The 20351-nt window shown below is 44.0% G+C and overlaps 2 protein-coding genes across 5 annotated transcripts in view; one reads left to right on the top strand and one right to left on the bottom strand.

Annotated features, from left to right (window-relative positions):
- cv-c (RhoGTPase activating protein) overlaps positions 1–2568 on the top strand; it is a 451349-nt gene extending 448781 nt beyond the window's left edge. For all 4 annotated transcript variants that reach the window (XM_084601697.1, XM_084601699.1, XM_084601698.1 and 1 more), the window contains one exon: positions 2054–2568. In XM_084601697.1, coding sequence (XP_084457823.1) covers positions 2054–2168 — 115 coding nt within the window. In that variant the 3' untranslated portion in view covers positions 2169–2568. The remainder of the gene's footprint in view (positions 1–2053) is intronic.
- A 3908-nt stretch (positions 2569–6476) lies between these two features.
- On the bottom strand, positions 6477–16929 carry Las (lipoyl synthase, mitochondrial). Its single transcript, XM_084601701.1, has 11 exons — positions 16747–16929; positions 16406–16572; positions 16164–16257; positions 15052–15132; positions 14811–14967; positions 10437–10494; positions 10190–10318; positions 9917–10062; positions 9166–9236; positions 7672–7783; positions 6477–6906 (listed from the first exon to the last, which is right to left on the bottom strand). The coding sequence occupies exons 1-11, from the start codon at positions 16795–16797 to the stop codon at positions 6839–6841; spliced, it is 1134 nt and encodes a 377-aa protein (XP_084457827.1). The 5' UTR covers positions 16798–16929; the 3' UTR covers positions 6477–6838.
- Between the last annotated feature and the right edge of the window lie 3422 nt (positions 16930–20351).

Raw genomic sequence — 20351 nt, 5'->3', positions numbered from 1 at the left:
GGTCGCGTATATCGAAATACCGCTTATAACGAATTTTTTCGCTGTCTCGCTGATTTCGTTATAACGAGGGATTACTGTATCAAGATGTGGAAGCTGCTCTGCTTCGCTGGCTGCAGAAAGCAAACGCTGCCCACCTTCCCGTCAGTGGAACGCTACTGCGGGAGAAGGCCAACGACCTAGCTCTACAACTTGGGCACGAGGAATTTAGGTGCAGCAATGGATGGTTTTGCCGTTTTAAAGAATGCAATAATTTAACCTTTCTCACCGTCTGTGGTGAGAGCGGCAGCACTAACGAGAGCGTTGTCGAGGATTGGAGAAACCACACATTGGCGCCGCTGCTTAGCGAGTACGGTGCAGACGACGTTTACAACCTTGACGAGGCTGCACTTTTTTATAAGATGCTGCCAACAAAAACATTCGCAGTGAAGAACACCGCCATCAAGGGTAGGAAACAGGCCAAGGACAGGATTACTGTGCTGTTCGGCGCAAACATGTGCGGTAAACACAAGCTGCCGCTACTGGTCGTCGGGAAGACGGGGAAGCCTCGCTGCTTCAAAAATGCGCGGCTGCCGCCAAAGGATGAACTCGTCTACAGGCACAATAAGAAAGCCTGGATGACAGGTGCAATATTTGAAGAGTACGTGCGGCAACTTGACCGCAAGTTCGCGGCCACGGGCAGGAATGTCCCATTTGTCGTCGACAACTGCCCGGCACATGGCGACATCCCACATCTCCAGGCCATCAGGATGGTATTTTTACCTCCGAACACCACTTCGATCTCACAGCCGATGGAGCCGCAAATGACCTTAGGAGCCGCAAACTACCGGACGCGGCAAACCAGCATCTCTGATTACTTTCAGTAGTAATTCAAAATATGCCGAATAAAGGTAACACGTTCCTGCAACGAATTTTTTTGCCTAAGTCTTATTTCTTGGTGTGTTCGGTTAATTCGAAAACCCGCTTAATTCGAAGATTTCTCGCGGTCCCGATGACTTCGAATTAACGAGGTTGTACTGTACACTTGAACCATCACAGTGTATGGTCCAGACTAGGAAAAAAGAATGGTACTTCCCAAATGAGGGCATACAGTTGCAATAATAATGCCCTACAGCGGGCCCTCATGCTAAGAAGTGCAGTAAGCGAATAACTGAGCAACGTTGGGGAAGAGGGAAAGGTTTCAAGTGTGTCTTGGCCTTGAGGGAAGGTGTGAGGGTAAAAGCGTGTCACTTGTCTGGGATGTCGACCACATTTCACAAGGTTGAAGTAGGGAAGTTGACAAGTAGCCAACTTGTCACCACACTTGAAAACTTTTTGTCTCTGTAACTTTGACCGTGGTGTTATCCGAGCACCATTCTCCTCCAAAAGCAACATGAAACAGTAATTGGCAGGATATTTCTAAGGAGAATATTTTCAAGCAGGGTATCGTGCCTGTACTTTTTTTATTACTCTTTCTTTCTAACAAAAAACATTGTAGCTAATGTTAGCCAATGTTAGCCAGTGGTGTTAATTTGGTTGTTACTTTGTTGGCACTTACCCTATCCTGATAACAGCAATTTGTAGCAGTAGCTTTGTAGTTATTTAGATATTTGCCTAAGGTAGGTATTGCACCATGGTGCTCTTTAAACAGTGCAGGCATGATGTTGCTTGGTGTTATTTCTGTTAAATTACTCTATTTTGTGTATATGTGATAAGTCACTAGCCAAAGTATCATATAGGATACAAATGACATCCAAGGGATGAAAAAAAGTGACTAGAGAGCTTTTCACTCAGCTGGGCACTGCATCTTTAGTGTAAAGCTAAGAAAGCTTTGACAGGAGCTTGGAGATGCTTGTATCTAGAACGTGGTTGATGTAGACACAACACATGGATGGAATTGGCACATCCGCGTGCCATTTCCAGCTGAAAACTCTCCGCTGTCCTCTCTACTGCATCCGAGACTTACAATTTCACCAGCTAGACGAATAAGTTCCAACCATCTGCAAGTGGTGCTTCCAATAGCAGTCGCCAAAACAGCTCAACAGCCAGCCTGGTGTCTTTCTGTCCTTCCTTGCAGGGGTCGAACCCCGGACTGGTACAACAAGGTGTATGGTCACCTGTGCGCCCTGCTGCTGGTCCGGCTTCGTGATTCCTTCGCTCAACGTGCAGAAGGGCCCGAGACGAAGGTCTGACATCCATCCAGGCTGCAGAACCATCTCTGTCACTGTACATATCCCCGACACAGGCCTGTGGCCACCACTGTGAGAGCCAGCAGGCCGACACGTCTGCATGCACAATCCACAGCCAGTGTGAGAGCCAAGCATTAGCCATTCCTTTGAGAGTGCAGCCCAGTTACCTTGCACGGCAGACAGCCAGGCCCATACCCTCTGTTCCACATTCTTTCCCTGCAGTCAGTACACACGAGGATTGATCCTCAGCAGTGCAAGTACTAGTTCTTTGAAGCAGCAAAAGAAATTGTGTTAGAATTAGCAGACTGGCTTTATAGGACTTACTGCACAGCTTTTCAACTTGTGCACTGCCGGCAATGCGTATGGCCCCTGTTGGTTTTACTTCTGTCGTCACGCTTGAGGCGACACCAAGACAAGTACACACTGTACAGCTTTGCTTGTCATGTGCTTTTTAATGCGCGATGTTTTGAAAGGTAGCAAAATAGAAAATAGATGCGTTACATCTTGGATGCACACAGCATTTCAGCCATTGGATGAGAGAAAAGACAACAAACATACTGTAAAAATCTGCGTATAGTATGGACGCGCATATAACACAAGGTGTAATTTTGGATTAGCAAACATGGCAAAACAAAAAAAACTTTTCGTCTGCGTATAATGCGAGCGAGGAAAGATCAGCAGAAGTATTTATTGGCACTACATTTCACGGTTGCCCCGCAATGTGTACGTGCTTCGCGCTTTCGCGTCCAACACCACCCCGTACCAGGCGTTAAATAGTACTACTTACCTTCATGTGCTGGTGCTAATTTGCTCACAGCTTCATGCACTGTGAGTCCTCTGGTTGTTCTAAAACCAGTCGGCCGCTTCCAGCTCGGACATGGGGCGACAGCACACAAGCTCCTGGCCATCATGCACTGTGCTTGTGCCTGTTCGTGCCTACCACCGCGCGCAGGCACGCGGCGTGTGTGCCCAAGAAGTGTTCTCAGATTCGAGCTTTTTGTGATGGTCATCGTCTGGTATGTGTATCATCTGCCGAGAGTTCCTTGCTGGAGACATTTTTCAGTATAGAAACTCTTCCTTCGTCTGAAGTGCTCCTTGGGAATACTGGTCAAGCGTCTGCGATTTGGCTATAGGGCAGGGCTAGTCCGTGAGAGATCCGTGCAACGTGCCTAGCGATTCTTTCGCCATCTCCCTACATCGTGCAAGGTGCGATCAACCTCCTTCCAGTCGCGCATGCGTCGCAGGCACCATGGTAGCAAGGAACACGAGGCCAATGTGGTGAAATAGAAACCATTGAAACGGCAGACCCCACTGCTAGATAGCGCCTCCTCTCCCTGGAAGCATGATAGCACCGATTAATAACGAGGTTAGAATTGTGAATTCAGGCTGATATACGAGGCAAAAACCTGGCATAATAAAATAAGGAAAAAAAACTTCATACTATGTGTGGGTTTTTACGATAATTTTATTGGTTAAATTTCAAGGTATAATAGAAACATATCCACGCATCTAGGCAAACTGACTTCAGTCAGGAAATTAACTGCATCAACTGCAGATTAAAAACTGCATTTTCCTTCTTCATAGCCTCCCCCTCCAAGCAAAGTTGCCCTAGAGCATCTGCTAGAAACAGCTGCTAGTGTCCATCACGGCACTGGTGGCAAAGGAGTTTTATGGGAAGTTGGTCTCTTGTAAGAAAGATTGTTGGGTAACGGGCCATTGTAGACACTACGCATGTGTTATTGTTTAGACATGCCTAAACTGGAACATCCATCCTGTAGTGTACTGGGACTCCAGAGCAACTCCATCTGCTACCTCAGAGGCGAGCCTCAAGCTTTGAGGAGTTGCTCATTTACCTGAAGATGTCAGCGCCTTAGTTAAGGTCGTGAGTGAGGGCAGGGTGCTTGCAATTGTGCTTCTTTCCATCGTGTATTCTGAAAATCAATCTTCGCAGCTCTGTCTTGACGATGGTAAGAACCAGTGCATTGCATACCTAAAAGGCGAGATGTGGCAGCTAAAACTATGCTTTATTTATGCATGAAATGTATGTAAATTAGGCACAGTTATGCGACTTTTTATACTGGAGTTCTATTTTAAACTATCTGATATAGTTGCATTGCAATAATTAGCACCCATGTAAAGTTATCCTTGGCGAATTAGGCAATCGAGGAGGAAGTGCACAGGCCTTTGATGTCAGCATGTTAGCAAAGGTCTGTTCTATGTAATAAAGATATTAGCTTTCTTTTTGCAACCAGTAATTTTATACGTAAAAGTTAAAATTTACCATGCATATTTGTACGACAGCAGCTTTCAGAAAAATCTGTTAAGAAATTACTATTTCAAGCATGTGTAGAGAAATTAAAAGCTTTAGTTTGCTCTTAAATGCCTTAGTAGTCGTGCACAACAGACAGAGTTGACCCACTACCATTGGTAATGAAATGCCGCTGATGTGAGATACAGCCACCGCACAAAAGATGGAAGCCAGGATAATCTCAAGTTCCAGTTTACACTTAGCTCAAGATGTGAAGCATGAAACTACAGCACACTGCCACCATCTTTCCACAAGCAAGAAGAAAAATGAATGAAGCTACGTTTTTGTTCCCAAATGAATATAGTACTTCAGCTGCTTCAGCTGGACACCGTGCACTTGCACTGCCCGAGGTCACTTCATGGAATCAATAATATGATACTGATAGCGAGCGGGATGACTTGACGACTATGAAATTGGGCTGCTGAGCCCAAGGCTGTCACTGGCACATCGAAATCCACATATGGTATTGTACTTTGTCAAATTCTCCTCTTCAATGCTATGGTGCAATTGCATAATGATGTAAGATTATTTGGCCAAAATTCAATATATGCTGAACAAATCTACTTGTTCTGATGCAAGGTCCTTGCTTGAAAACTGTTTCCAATGGCAGCAGCCCTGCTTTCATTCGAACAGACTATATTCGGGTTGTTTGATGATAGTTAAAAATCATTTTCACCACACTGGTACGTCTTGGTGCTGTTAATTCCTTACCTGAATAGCTTTTCCTTTTTACTTGGTAAAACTGGGTGCACTCTGAAAGGAGTGGATGGCTGGAAGGTTAGCGAGGACATGGCAGTGGTGGCTGGCTTGTACATAAGTACAATCGCTTCAAATGAAGTGGGGTGTCATTGGGTTGCCTGCTGGTTACCGTTTGTTATAAACTGTTATCATGTGCATTTGAAAGTTTATTCCGAGTGTTTCTGTTGCTTGAATGTTGAGGCAGTGTGGCAGGAAGCATTGTTACATTTTTTTTAAATTCCTTTTGCATATGGATGTTTTTATCCATTTGCATGGCAAAATGAAATTGGCATATGCTTAAGGTGGCTTATTTTGAGCCTAACATGTTAACTGTCAAAGATATACCTTGACATGTGTAATGAATGCTGCTAGCCAAGGCCTGTTCTTGTTATTTTTTATTGAAGTTGTTTAGATATAGTTATTGCAACAGAAGATGCCCTGTGCTACGTTTCAGTTTCAATGGGCATCTCGTGCACATTTTTGCTCTGCTCAAGACATTGCTTGATTTGACCAATGTTCACATCAACATTTGACTCTCTGCCTATCTTGGGTGATTTACATGAATGTAAACACATCACTACACATGAGCTTATCCAAACAAGTGACACTTGTACCCAGCTCTGAGGTAATGATTTTACCTAAAAACCGACCAAGGAATGACTACATTAGAACATATCTCTGCTCTTAGCATCAAGCTTGTGGAGATGTAGCATATCTGGTAGCCTTGAATGAACTCTTAGCAAGATCAGGTAAGATATTTCTCTGGTGTTATCACAAGCCACCACTTACCGCTAGCAATTCTTATTGCTAACTAAGCCTGTTAAGCTCTGCAAAAATTGTCTACATTGACTCACAAATAGTTTAGCAAACTACAAAAATCATGCATGTTATGTTTTTTTTCCCTTTTTTTTCTCTGTTATGTGTGCAAGCACTCTATCCGGGCATCCATCACAGTTTCTTTTAACATTTTGTTTTATGTACAGGGACCAGGTTTTTATTAGCTTCCTAGTCATGCATCAGTCTGACTGTAAACTTGTGCATTTTGTGTGAAGCTGTTGTAAAGGAACGATGAACAGCAGTCTACCACTTACCTAGTCAGGTGTGAATGAATGTATAGCTATTGTATGCATAATATTTTTAACTTATTTCAGCTGTTGTATTGTTCCAAAATGCAGGCTCTAAAGTACCTTAACCCAAAATGCATTGCTGTTGGAATTTCGCAAGCCGACAGCATGAAAATACACAGGGAATGTTCAGAGAATAACTCAAACTGTGAAATGTTATTTAATGGTCGACTACAGATATAAAAGACATCTAGGTGGCATGATGTTGTGTATTCATTGAATATGTAAATTTCTTGTTGTACCATTGTGCAGAGTGTACATATTCAGCATGTTGTGTTGAGAAGAATGCACAAGGTTAATTCTGTAGAAAAGGATGAGTGGCAGATGCTATATATGTAAATAGCAAAATAATTCAGTGGTTACTTTTGAGAAATAAAGAGAATATATATATATATATATATCTGTACATTGAATCGGCCCTTTGTGTCAATGAATTTGCTTCCTTGCACTCTCCTGCCTTCCAGTTTCTGTGGAGCTGGGGAGCTTTACTTGTGTGGCACGATTCACTGTGATGGTGTTCCAACTTCCTTTCTCCTCTTCTTCTTCAGGTAGTTTGCCACAAAAAATTCACCTGCACCGAAAATAATGTTATTTGGCCACTGCCTTTGCATTCGGTCATCACATGAACTAGCAGATAAAAGGAACCAGCTTACAAAAACTCTGAGTGTGCAGCAATAATCCCCAGTGAGCTGTGAATTCGATAGCGTGCGAGGATCCCTTATCCTCAGCAATCATATCTGGAGGATGTTCACTGACTTCGATGTCTGAATTGCGAGACGTTTAGGTAATGCAAGTCTCGGAGAGAGCCGCATTTCACAAAAGCATGTACCTGCCTGGTGGCGCTGCTGCTTTTTTGCCCGGCGCTTTTTACCATAGGCATTTTTGGTGACTGATGGATAGAATATGAAATTTTGCCTTTGTAATCTTAGTCGTAGTATTACTAATGCAACAACATGCAATCTTGTAGTACCTGCTAGCTGCCTCATAACAGTTACTGATGGCCTCTTAGTGTTTTTACTTTGATCATTTTGGCTTCTGGCAGTCCCATCACAGGCATCAAAAGCTGCATCAGTTTTAGAAAGCAGTGACAAGTATTGCAAGGTCATTGCAAGGCTCTCTTGTGCTGCTAATCACCTCTTCATCTTATGCTTAAAACAAACATTCCTGAAGTTTCATCTTGAAGCAGCATTGATATAACATTTTTTTCTTTGCCGTATCTCTGTATCATTCAGGGCAATCACAGCGAATGCAAGTTGTGCCAGAGTTGCAGGTAAGCGCACTGGAGGGTAAAGTGTTGCAAGTACAGTAAAGGGGAAAAAAATCTCCGCGCACTTACCAGCCTTGTAAGAAGAGCGGACTAGTGGCCCACTAGCTGTATAAAGAAATCCAAGCTTATTTCCGAAGTTTTCCCAGTGCATGAACTTTTCGGGTGTTACATACTCGACGACCTGAAATTAACAGCAATAGTCACACTCAGTAATTCAACCCAATTAGGGCATGCAAGACAGGTATGAATTTCCAAAAGCTTGAATTTGAGATTCTATGCCGGTGTTTTCTCAGATGGGGACCAATTATTGGCGTCCCTGAAACCCGCGCCCACAAAAAGAAAAAAAAAGGAAGGTTGCGTGGTAGCTCTTGCCTGGCTAAACAGAGTTTCGAAGGGTTTTATTAAAAGCACGATGGGGTGATAGACGCTGACAGACCTACCAGCTGGATTGATTAAGCTAGAATGAACGGATCAGTCCATGGTCGGCACCCCTCAAGTTCATGGTGCTACTTGCAAACATGACAAACTTTTTACAAGTAATGCCGGACAGTGCAGCACCCAAGGAGAACAAAGCTAAACAGAGAAGTTCTCAAAAAATAAATAAGGCATCATTCAGCTCTTTTTCTCTTCTCTGCAAAAGCATGGTTGAATTTCAGCAGCCACTGCTTGCGAATTGTAACCAGTACGGAAGTGCCACACATGGTCATTCAGATAAAACGTTCTCTTAAAGACAAAGAAAGCCTCACACTTCTAGTGCGTGCTTCAATGCTCCGACATAAGCATAGCATAAGGAGAGAAAAATATGCATTCTGTATTTATCAGTGATTTTTAGTACGTTTTATAGATTCAACTACAACTAAAGCTAAGCAGGTCTGGTATTATAGCAGAAAAACGAAGAAGACAATAATTAAGAACAAATGCTCCAGTGATGCCACTAACATGTTAGATCAGGTCTTTCAGTGTTCATTATAGCCTGATAGGGGGTACAGTAAGGCCTGACCACAGATCAATATACTCTCTTTTCTAGAAATTAGGGGGTTTTCACCTCTGCGCTTTTTTTTCTTCTTTAGTATGGTATGTGGAATTTATGCCTCAATTTAACTCGGGCTATGAGGGTTGTCATAGCGGAGGGCTTTGGATTTTTCACAGCCATCTGGTGGACTTTAATGTGAACTGACATTGTACAGAATATTGGTGCCTTTTGCATTTCGCTTGCGTCGAAATACAGTCCTTATCTCAGTGATCACATTTAGTTCCCTCCCCGAGTTTCTCTTCACGCCAGTACTAGTCTGTTTTAATTTTTCTATGCTTGGCCATTTAGAATCACTCTCTAAAGAAAGCATGAAACCCAATGGGAACTTCCAAATTAATCTGATTAAAAGCAACTTGAATGATTATTGATTGAAATAGTGTTGGGGCTTCTTATTCTTCGTAGGCAAGTCCTCAAATGGATGAAAAGACTGAAGGCTGCAGTAGTGGTGAGATGAGCAATCTTGCTAAGGGATGCTGTATATGAAGGGCAGGACAGCAAAACCAGAAATTAATGCAAACAAGATTACAAACCTTGAGGTGCCTTTTTGTAGGCTGCATGTATTGGCCCAGTGTGAAGCAGTCAATACCAGCATCACGAACCGCTGTGAAAAATAAAAGAAAACTGGTAAACAAAATGCAGTCACATAAGACGTACTCTTGCCTAACAAGCTTTAACTCTCTAACAGATGTATACCCAACAATTTTCCAGCAATGCATTGCTCCTGACACTGTCCAACAGCTGCTTGTCTATTTTAAATAAGACTCTCCACATTAATCAAAGAATTTCATAACACTCCCTTAATGATGTCTCACAAACATTAGTCTGGTGCTTGTACTTTTGTTGCTTTATCCGCAGCTGTTCACGTATAACTTGGGCTACAAAGAATTGCTGCTGGCCTGAAGAATTGTTGAAATTTCACCATGATAGATGCTTCTACGTCAAGAATTGAACAATTAGCAAAGTCTGTATAAGTGACATTTCTAATATCTTTAATACAACAGAAGCAAGTTTTGCACACTGACAGTCTCTCTCTCTCTCTCTCTCTCTCTCTCTCTCTCTCTCACACACACACACACACACACACACACACACACACACACACACACACACACACACACACACACACACACACACACACACACACACACACACACACACACGTGCACATACATCCTCAATAGGGTGCACTATTATGAGTGTGGCAACCCACAGTGAACATCAGTGATCACCTAAACTCAGCAGAAAAGTTAAATGTTTCAGGACAGTCACACAGGCACCAACCTTCCATTGTTTTTGCCACCTGCTCATCAGTTTCTCCGAAGCCAAGCATAAGTGAGGTCTTTGTTAGGACACTGGGGTTCATCTCTTTTGCATGCTGCAAGACCTTCAGTGACTGATCAAAGTTTGCCCTCCTGTCTCTGACAAACCTGTAAGGCCAAGCAAAATATATAGAACTAGTAAATACAGTACTCTAGAATCAAAGAACTCGGCTTCAACTTTTGCAGAGCAACAAACCAAAAAAGATGATCAGCTGCCCAGGAACAGCCCACTTACATCTGCAGGTCGGGAACAGTTTCGATGTTGTGCGCATACACATCAAGGCCAGAGCAAGCCACCTCAGCTACAGCTTTGAGGTCACCAGCGAAGTCTCCCGTTAAGCATTCAACGAGAATTGACGGCTTCCTGAAAAACAGTCCTCCATTTCCACAGGGACACCAATGCAGGCAGTCCAGCCTTTGTCAACTACACAGTGCACCCATTGCCAATGCCAGAAGTCAAGGATGACAGGGAAGAAACTTACTTCTTTTTGATTTTTCGAACAGTCTCTGCAAAGTGGCTAGAACCGCCATCTGGCAGATCTGAAAGTCGATAGCAATCTGCTGTACTTTTTATCTGCAATGAATGGCAGCTGTAAAAGAAGCAATTGCCAGTAGCTCTTGCACCTGCACTCACTAAAAAGTGCTTTTACAAATAAATGCAATATTTATAATGGTTTGCATGACCGCATGCACGCAAATAATTAAAATGATAAAAACCTGCCAAGTAATTAAACAATCACAAATAGGCACCATAAAACAAAAAGGAATTTGCAATTTTAATAATCCCAGGATTTAATTTTGCTTAAATGGCTCATAATACCAAGTATTTGCAATTACAGTGTGTGGCAGCTATTCGGTAACAAAGCTACATCCACAAGCAAACACACACACTAGAGCTAGATCATTTATGAGCTTTGAACGTCTTGTACAAAGTAGCCGTAAACAGTAATTGAACGAGACCGCCGTCAACAGCAACGGCAGCCTGTAGACATTGTAGAAGCTAACTGCAGCCAGTAATGGTATGTGTCTTGGTAATTTTCTTCACTGTGTCACTAACACCTTCTCTGAGAGCCACAGTAGTGCTCTGAGGACGCCTACCTTTCAATTACATCAAATACATAATAGTCTGTCCAGTTAAAATTTGGGCAAGAAGATGGGAGACTACATGTTTGGATGAACATAGTCACATAGATTTACGGCCATCCATTTTTCAGTTTTAGAGGCTGTATGGGATGGTGTGTAGTCTTGATGGAAAAGGTACGGGCTATGCACACTACAGTGGTAATGCAGGTCTTCATCACTGTGTTCAATAGCTCAGCTATACTGATGGAACTGACCGTGGCAAGAAGCATATTGCTGAGACTAGGCACTTGATATGAAAGCCATGAGGACCAAGAGAAAAATGTCCCAATGGAAGTCGGGTAGCGCATGAAAATTGCCCTGCTGCTAAGGAACATGCGTCCAGAGTAACACCAGGAAAGAAGGAAGGGAGGAAACGCTGCAGAAGATATATCAAGGAAGACAAGACGTGGTCTATGTCGACGTCGACGAATATGAGGACAGGCATGTTATGGTTGCGGTAGTGACAGATGATGAACAAAACCTGAGAATAAGCTGCTTAGTTAGGACGAGCTTAGCTGACATGGCTGAAGAGGTGGCCATTGCCCTTGCGATAGCAGAGACAATGGCTACTACAATTATAAGTGACTCAAAAGCATCAATAAGCAATTTTTTTTAACGGAAGGGTCTCTTCACAGGCAAAGAGGATATTGGAAGCATGTCAGGATGACGGAATAATCCGGCTAATATTGGCACCAGCCCACTCCCAGCTTCAGAGAAATGAGGGAGCTCATAAGCTTGCCTGCAGTCTCACCTTCTGGGTAGGCTCTGACCCTCAGTACACACTGAGCAGGGACAGGCTAATAAGCTATAAAGAGATTACTGAGCACTATCGGCTAAACATGGTAGAATACCAACCGGCAGAAGAGCCAAGAAAGCATCTGGAGGCGCTTACAAACAAGGACTTTTCCAAATCCAGCTACCCTTAGCCAGTGGTACCCGGAACAGTTCCCAGATAGATGCAGGCTATGTCAGGATAAGGTCCATCTGGTACATACGATATGGACGTGTCCAGAAATCGAAAATATAAATCAAGAGACAAAAACAGAATTTTGGGAGACTCTACTGTCGAGCTAACATGGTGATATTCAGCTAGAGCCTAGGTCTAAGAACTTCAGGCCACCATCTAGGCAGATAGGTTGACACCTATCCTGCATCTGTTGATATTAAAGCTTTACCACCACCACTGACCCTGGTATCTCCATGAAAGAAATAAGAAACAGATCACCTTTCCTGCTCGTGACCTCCAGGACTATCAATGAAGATGAAAGTTTCGTGTGTGTGATAGTTGGAACATCCACAGGACTTTGCATAGCTACCAATCATTTTTGCTGTCCTGCTTCTAGAAAAAGTTTCTGCCATTGAGGAAAAACCACAACATTCCAGGCTTCTCTGGATATTTGTTTGTTCAGGAGGCGCTCGGCTTTGGACAGGCTTATCTCCTTGTTTTTTTCAGACTACTGTCCTTTGCATAACATAAGATTCCTGGCGAAAGTAAGAAAAACATGTGCGACCGGACTTCATCAACCTGCACATTATTGGTGAAGTCCTACATAGGCTTCTCAGGGACCTCATCAATGACACCTTGTGCAGAATTTATGATTTCAATGTCCTTATAAGTGTCAGAGTAGGAAACGTTCATATCTATTCTGGCAACTTTCAATTCTTTCCATACGTTCAAGAAAACTGACCAGCAATCTTAAAAGATACAGCGACCTCTGAATGAAATGGCCTGCAGGTAAGGAAACGATAACACATGCTTTTTCATTTCCTGAATTAGTGAAAGGTCTGCCATGGTTACGTACCACAAATACAAGTTTGTAAACGTGACGTACAGGATGTTGTGTACAAATACCTGCTACACCCTATACTTGATGAATGTTGAACAAAACCACGAAGGTGATTTGTCCAGATAATTCTTATATTAAACAGGCAATCACATAAAGCACAGCTGACTGATATTTTGACAGTGGTACACTATCAGGGAAACATCACAAGCTCACTGCCAGGGTGAACGGAGAGTTTGCCACAGCTTCTAAACAAATGCTAGAGTAACTGTGTCGTGACAGCTTGAAAAGGCAACATATGTGCTAAATTTTAGACCACTTTAGGCTGACACAAACTAGTGAAACGCTGTTTTCATCCATTAGGTAACTCTGTGTTAAATTACACTGAGGGGAAATATACTGCAAAGGTTTCACAACTGAGTTAAATTGCATAAAGCTGATGAGAGCCACAGCCAGTAAACAAAAAATGTAATGATTAGAGTGGATGATTCGAGCGACCATTTGGTCTGCTGAAGGTTGAAATGCATTAAAAACTCTCAGCACAGTGATCGTCACTGACTGTCGTATGAACTGTAAGCATGCATATCTTATATTTGAGGCTATGTGGCCAGCCCATACACTAAAATTTCTTAAATCAAAATATACAGTTGATTATTAAACAGATGGGCTTTTTTATGACCATGCCCACAGTAAATGGAATCTGAAAATTTACTTGGCCTAATTGAAACATCATTTTGAATGAATAATACAAAAAGGAGTCCCCTATTTTCATCTACCACCATAGCTGGTAAGGCCGAGCTCCCTGCAAGCACAAATTCACCCAAACATGGCGACGGCAAGCACTGCGTGAAGACTCTGCGTGAAGAGAAAGGCATGTGTCGCTTGCCTCATTATTTCGATCTGCTGAAAGAAACATTCGCTCTTTGCCTAGAAGTGCACACGTGATTAGCCGGTCAGACTTTCGCTGGTCATTTCTGGTTTACATAGCTCCTCCTTAGTAATTTGTGTTCATCTTAATAAACACTGTCTTGATCATCGGTGGTGCTGTTTCACACTGGCGTAGAGGTTTTTGATTAGCAGTGAGGTAGCCGCCAAACTGAAATAAGGGTACAAAATTTGCTTGCCGGTAGCGGAGGCTTCAACATTTGCAGTGTGCCACAAGCAAGTGCATCACAAGTGCATGCGAGTCGAGGCAATATGCATGCCATGCTCGATTCCTAGTGTCGCTGTGCCCAAGCTGTAGGTACCATATTGCTCGTGGCACAAGAGCTCACTTGTTGCATAGTTTGCTCTCTCACAAGATCAAGGAGCAGTTTACAGGTGTATTTGCAAAGCTGAAGTGTGCTGGCACAGCATGATGGTGCATGCACATCCCGCAGGTTCCCCGTGAATCCATGATCTCTCTTTGCTCCACAAGCACATCGGCTTGATTATTACGGTTGTAGCTACATTGCTGCCATAGGAAAAACATTTTTTTTGCCCTGACTAACAGGCAGACCCACAAAATGTTTCAAAAGGAACAGCTCATGTGTGTGTCCGCCTCATCCTTGTCCGTCGTCTGCTAGCGTTCTTCCTCTGACAATGATTAACCAACTCGCCCAGCAACATACCTTGCTCAGGTTAGAAGTGTGTTAAAGAAATCGCGGAGTGGTGCAGACATTGAAACCACTGTGCACATCGCTGTTGCCTTCACTTAAATCCATTTCCCAAGCATTTTCCCTCCATTATTTTTATTCATTTTCTTTAGGAATAAAAGTAAGACCAAATATAAAGCACTTCAGCCCAGAGAAACCAAGGACTAGCCATGACACTTGGTGGCACTGGAGACTGAACCCCGTACCTACCATATGAGGTGGACGCTGAAATTGCAAGGTTACAGCAGTGGTTCTCCCATAACAAAGAAAGCAGCTGTACAGTGCACATCAGGCAAGAAGACACACATTAGCATACCATCTCTGTCTACTGATGTTATAACAACATAATCGAGGCCCCACTCAGCAATTGCTTCTGCTGTGTTCTCTGGCTCATCGGGGTCAGGCAAAGGCGGATGCCGAGCAGTTTTCACTGAGCAGAACCTGCAGGCTCTTGTGCAGGTGTCACCCAGGACCTGAAATGTTAGAATACCTTTGTTCGAATGCAAAACTTTGCTTGGATAGAATGAATTTTTATAACACCGTGGAAACTTTCAAACCATGATTGTTGCAGTGGCAACATGATCAGGGCCTCCATTCCAGCAAGTTCCAATGTTTGGGCAACGTGCTTCTTCACATACCTATGACAATAGAAGGACAGGAGCTAATGCAATTGATACTGTGCAAATGGAAGGCGCCTTGAACATAAGGAATGAAAAAACACCAATGCTTATTAAACTACAGGCATGATCATAGTGTAACTAGTACCTCAAAGCAACAAGAGCAATTCGGTGCACAATCGAATATCTATACAATACACAGGCTCTGAGAGACAAACAATGACACAGCTTCCCAGACTCAAGTTGTGTTCAAAAACGTTTGCGATAGACTTCTGCACCAGAGCCACAGGGCTGCTATCATTATAACACACCAGTCTGTTGCCGCTGAATCCATTGTCTCCAACAAGCAGCCCTTGCATAGGCACACTCTTTGCTATGTCAGTAACCTGCTTCTCGAAAATGACAGTGCAGGCACTACAGGCTTTAATCCTATGATGCTCCTCATCACTGCCCCCACTTCCTAGGTCAAGCATGCCCACTTCCTGATCTACCATACTGGCACTGGTGCAGAAAGGGGGTTATAATGTGAAGATGCAATATTTATTTACAATCTGTTAACTGGTAACTTACATCATCGTCTTTAACTTTTCATAGTGTGAAATTTGCAAACATGGTTAAGCTAGTGCCACAAGATTTTGGGGGCATAGCATTTTCAGGAACTCAGGTTAAGCCATTGTGATAACTGTAAGGATGCAGGCTGAAATCACATTCATAGGAACAAATTTCTTTTGCAACTTCTTAAGACTAGGGGTGATCAGTTTAAAATGAATGTGGTAATATGATTGAATTCATGCTGTGCAGCAAAAAAAAAAAAAAAAAAAAAAAAGCACTGCGCCGCAGAATTAGCATAAGGTTCTTCATATCTGCGTGATTGTTGTTAATATGTGAGGGTTCACTGCAGTTAGTCACCAAGCACGTGTATTATACCCACAATGCAGCGTTGTCTTGTCACTACTAAAGCGGACCGCAACGAACAAGTATCGTAAAGCAAAGATACTAGCTCATCAGTGGTAAGGAGATTAGACGACAGTGTGGTGAGTTCCAATACTTACTGTGTGCAGCTTCTTGCCTCTCAACGTTCCTTTAAGGCGAGAGAAATGGCTTCCTTTGGGAATATCTACCTTCAGCCACGGCGGTAGTTTCAACCTTTCGAGTAAACAGCCAATGGTAGAAACAAAGAAGCATCAATTAAATTTTTAAACATCCCCAAATCTAAAGTAGAAGAAAATAAACAGATTACACAATGATCAGCCGGCATAACGAACACCATTGCTATCATAACAAAAACGCAAACCTTTCAGTTTCACCTGGAGCCCTTTTCAGTTTTCCTGTGTAGTCCTTGAAAGTACTTCCTCTAGGAACGGCGCCAGCGATAAAGTCTGCAAGACCGGGTCCGTTTGCAATTTCATCTTTTCGCTCAGTGGTAAGGCTGCTTTTGTAGCAAGACGCCGTGGTAAAGCACTGCATAGGAGAAAGACGGTTTACAGCATAACAACACTGCGACAGCCCGAAAGCAATACCGTATTTTCTATAATGACCGGGGGTTCAATTACCCGAGGACAGAAAGCAATGAACTACCTTATCGCTAAAAACATCATCGGTCACCTTGGCGAGTGCTTGAAGACGAACACTTACCGATCGGAGAGATCTAGATGTAACTGTAACTTGACTGCAATACTTTAACATGTTTTAGCAGGCGTGCACCTTGAAGACCGTAATACGATCACAAATTTAACTCTCTGCGGTCTACGACAAGCTAAGATACAGCGAAACTGCAAAAATTGCCTAAATGAGTGGGCGCGGCCATTTGCAACTGGTGCCCAGACTTTCGGCTTGTTTTTAGTCTAAAGGTAGCGAAACAACTTTATTGTTTCTTTAGTTGCCAAAAAAAGTTGATCACTGTTTTATAAATATGGGCTAAATTGTCTGTCACAAAAATATGAATGCAGCGGTGCATTATTAAAAGTAACCAATTTAAAAAAGCAAAAACAAAAATCCAGAACAGAAACTATGTTTTGGTACGGAATGAGGAGTGATGACCACGGTGGGTGATGGCGTTTCCGCTGGTTTTTACATAACCACTCACAAACTGGGCCAACAACCTAAAGTTGTTCAATAACAAGCATTCATTTGCACCACTAGAGCCTTGTCCCAGAAGTGAGCCTTACAGCACACGAAATGGGCCATCAGCACGGTGTTTTTGGTTTTCAGCTTCCATTTTCCGTTTCGTAGTTTGTCTCGTTTGTTGATTTGTCCTTCTCGTCCTTTTCCATGGCAATACACGTGTATTGTGCAGCCAGTTTTATGAGTGTACCAACAAAATCTTCGGGAAAGAGGTATCAAGAATAAAGAAAGAAGGCCCTATGCATTTCAATCGGACGGCACCGCATGCACGGAGCCTCGCTGGCCTCGCCTGCTCTGCCCAGCTCTGCGCCTTCCCGTTGCGCTGGGCTTCACGTAGTTAAGGCCCGCCACAACAGATTTATGGACGAGCAGGTGCTGCACCCCCCATATATATTACTGGGTTCCGGCCAACACTTCCTACGCAGGATGTGATACTTGGGCTCAAATATCGAATTATTCAGGTCAAAATGCGGAACACCAGAACCATTTTCGAACTTGACGTGGAGAAGGCTTCGATAATGTCAGACATGATGCGATCTCAGAAAACCTCAATGAACTCGGGGTCGGAGCCCGCACCTATAACTATATCCCGGACTTTCTCTCGGGTAGAAACGCCTCCTTTCCAGCTCGGGGGCCTTCCCCCTCGGCAACAAGGGCACCCCGCAGGGCACCGGTCTTCTCGCCCTTTCTCTTCAACATCACAGTGCCGAAACTTTCACACCAATCAGCGCAGGTCCCGCAGCTGCATCACAGTCTCTATGCGGATGACATTACCCTGTGTACCGCAGAGGGCAGTGATGACCAAATCAAAGAGAGGTCGACTCCAGCGTGTCATTGATATCGTGGCGAATTATTTAGGTCCCAGGGGGCAGCGGGGCTCTCCGGCTAAGTCTCAATTTATCGTATTTCGCAAAACCAGATTTCTTGCACAACCACTACCGGGCATCGAGTTCAAGATTTGCGGAATTCCCATTCCTCGAGCACCCGGATAAAATCCTGAGCTTAATTTTAGAAGAACACGGCTTATGATACAACCTAAAGTTCCAAGGTGCAAATTGTGCGACTCATTCGCCGCATTAGTAACCGCCACTATACCCATTGAGATTTACACAGGGGCTGAGAGAGTCTTAGGCTTCGGTCTCCATAACAACCTAAGTGGGATTAATGAAGCGGCCACCATCTCGCAATACGAACTGCTATCGGTCACACCAATTGGCAGACATATTCTGTTCACACTAGGTATAAATTGTGAACGGCAAGGCGAACCGACAACTGACCTTCCCAAGCATATATGTGAGAGCTTTTGGTCACCCCACCGGTATACCTCGGAGCATGAACCCAGATTTCCACACTGAACGTCGTGCAGAGAGAGCCCATTTTATTAATGATTAGTCCGTAGTGTGAAAGTATAGAGGAGGCGCTGGTAGTGTATGTTGGCGCAGCAGATTCCTTGGTTGGTAAAAAGTACATTCATCACTGGGGGCGCTATATACGTACTCAGCACACACATGTTGGAGAAGAAACAGCCATTGATATAGCCATCGCGGGATCCTCGGCAATAACCATAGTCAGCGACTCAAAATTGGCGATACGTAAATTAATTACACGTTGGGAAGAATCTTCCTCACAAGCAGCGCGTATTGTGCAAAATTCTCAGTCCCCACAGCGCATTCGCCTAAAATGGACGCCCGCTCATGCCTCCCTTGCTGGTAATTAATGAAGCGGCTCATAACCTTGCTCGCGAACTGTCCCGCCGAGCTGAGTCACGATTTGAGTCTAACTTGGCTTAGCAACGCAGCATAACCAAACATAAAAAATTAACAAAGCTTTCACTTGCATAACCAGGCTTAGCCGAACTAAGCAGCAGTAATTATTTCGCTCCCATCGCTTTCTGTCGCGAAGCCTTCGAATTTCGAACAGCTGCACGACGATAATACTATAATTCCCGCCAAGTATATAGCGGCTCGGCACGTCTAGATTAGCTTGGCCAAACGTCAACTGACATGTGCGTCGCTGGGCTCGTTTGTGCTTGTACTGTCAGCGTGCGAAAACAACGCGCCATATAATGTCGCCTCGCCATTCCTTCCGTTTTCGCGACTATCGCTTCGACCATGTCCACGTCAAAATTGTTGACCTTCTTCCCCCATCAAGCGGCTTCCGCTGCATCCTTGTCTGTCGAACGATATTACGTGTGTCGTCCGATATCACGGCGTGTGCCCACTTTTGTGAGTGGATGGATTTTCCGCTTCGGCTTCCCTAACGTAGTGACGACGGATCGTGACCGCCAATCTGAGTGCGCCTTGTTTCGCGCTTTAAGCTTGGCGTGCGCCATATTCACACCATAACATATCCCTCCGCGAGCAGACTCTGACATGGCTGAACGCTTACACCACCAACTGAAGGCTGCCGTTAATTTTTGTACGCTCAGCTCGCACTTCTTGGCCCGGTGACCTTTCTCTAGTTCTTCTCTGCTTTCGATCAGCGTTAAAAGACGACCTTCAGTGCATAGCGGTTGAACATGTTCTACAGGACTACCGTCCATTTGCAAGGAGAGTTCGTTTCGACGCGAGCCGAGGACATCTCATCATCTGCCTGTGTTGCGCGCATGACAGCTGGCATCTGCCCTCTCCGAGGCGGCGACACATGCATCGAACCCCGAAAACATGCAGCGTTTCAAAGAGGAGCCGGACCTTGGTCACCAAGAGATCCGTCGCTGCCTGAAAGCGCCCAGTCCTCAGCACAAAGATGAGGCAACGCGCGCAAGTGTCAAGAAGAGAGAGACAGAGAGAGAACTTTTATTTGTCCAACGGAGTGACTATCCCGCTCTTCGGGGGTTAGACCCGGAAGGTGGGACAGTCGCTTTAGTTGCAGGCCTGTAGTTCTTGGACTCCGGCGGCATCTTCGCCCAGTCGAACAATTTCCCTTTGGGCTCTTGAGTCTGAGCTTCGCAGAAGGGTCTCCCAGGTGTATTTAGTGATATTTTTAGCCTTGCCTGGTGACTTCGCGCATTCCCATATTATGTGATCTAGTGATCCACTTTCCTTTCATAATGAACAGAGGTTTGCTTGTATTGGATCCGGCCATATATGGTTGACTAGAACTGGATTCGGGTATGC

Source organism: Amblyomma maculatum, chromosome 4, assembly GCF_055883805.1.
Source record: "Amblyomma maculatum isolate TAMU_Amacu chromosome 4, ASM5588380v1, whole genome shotgun sequence".
Lineage (NCBI taxonomy): Eukaryota > Metazoa > Arthropoda > Arachnida > Ixodida > Ixodidae > Amblyomma > Amblyomma maculatum.
Note: the sequence above shows the minus strand (reverse complement) of the source record. Positions and strands in the feature narration are given on the sequence as shown.

What these genes read in the sequence shown, in the direction of transcription:
- Las (XM_084601701.1), bottom strand. Translation starts at nt 16,797, where the DNA reads ATGTTAAAGTATTGCAGTCAAGTTACAGTTACATCTAGATCTCTCCGA. An exon ending in GCTCCAGGTGAAACTGAAAG is followed by an intron (nt 16,258 to 16,405) that starts GTTTGCGTTTTT and finishes TTTACTCGAAAG; the next exon opens with GTTGAAACTACCGCCGTGGC. An exon ending in ACTGTTCCCGACCTGCAGAT is followed by an intron (nt 10,063 to 10,189) that starts GTAAGTGGGCTG and finishes TTGGCCTTACAG; the next exon opens with GTTTGTCAGAGACAGGAGGG.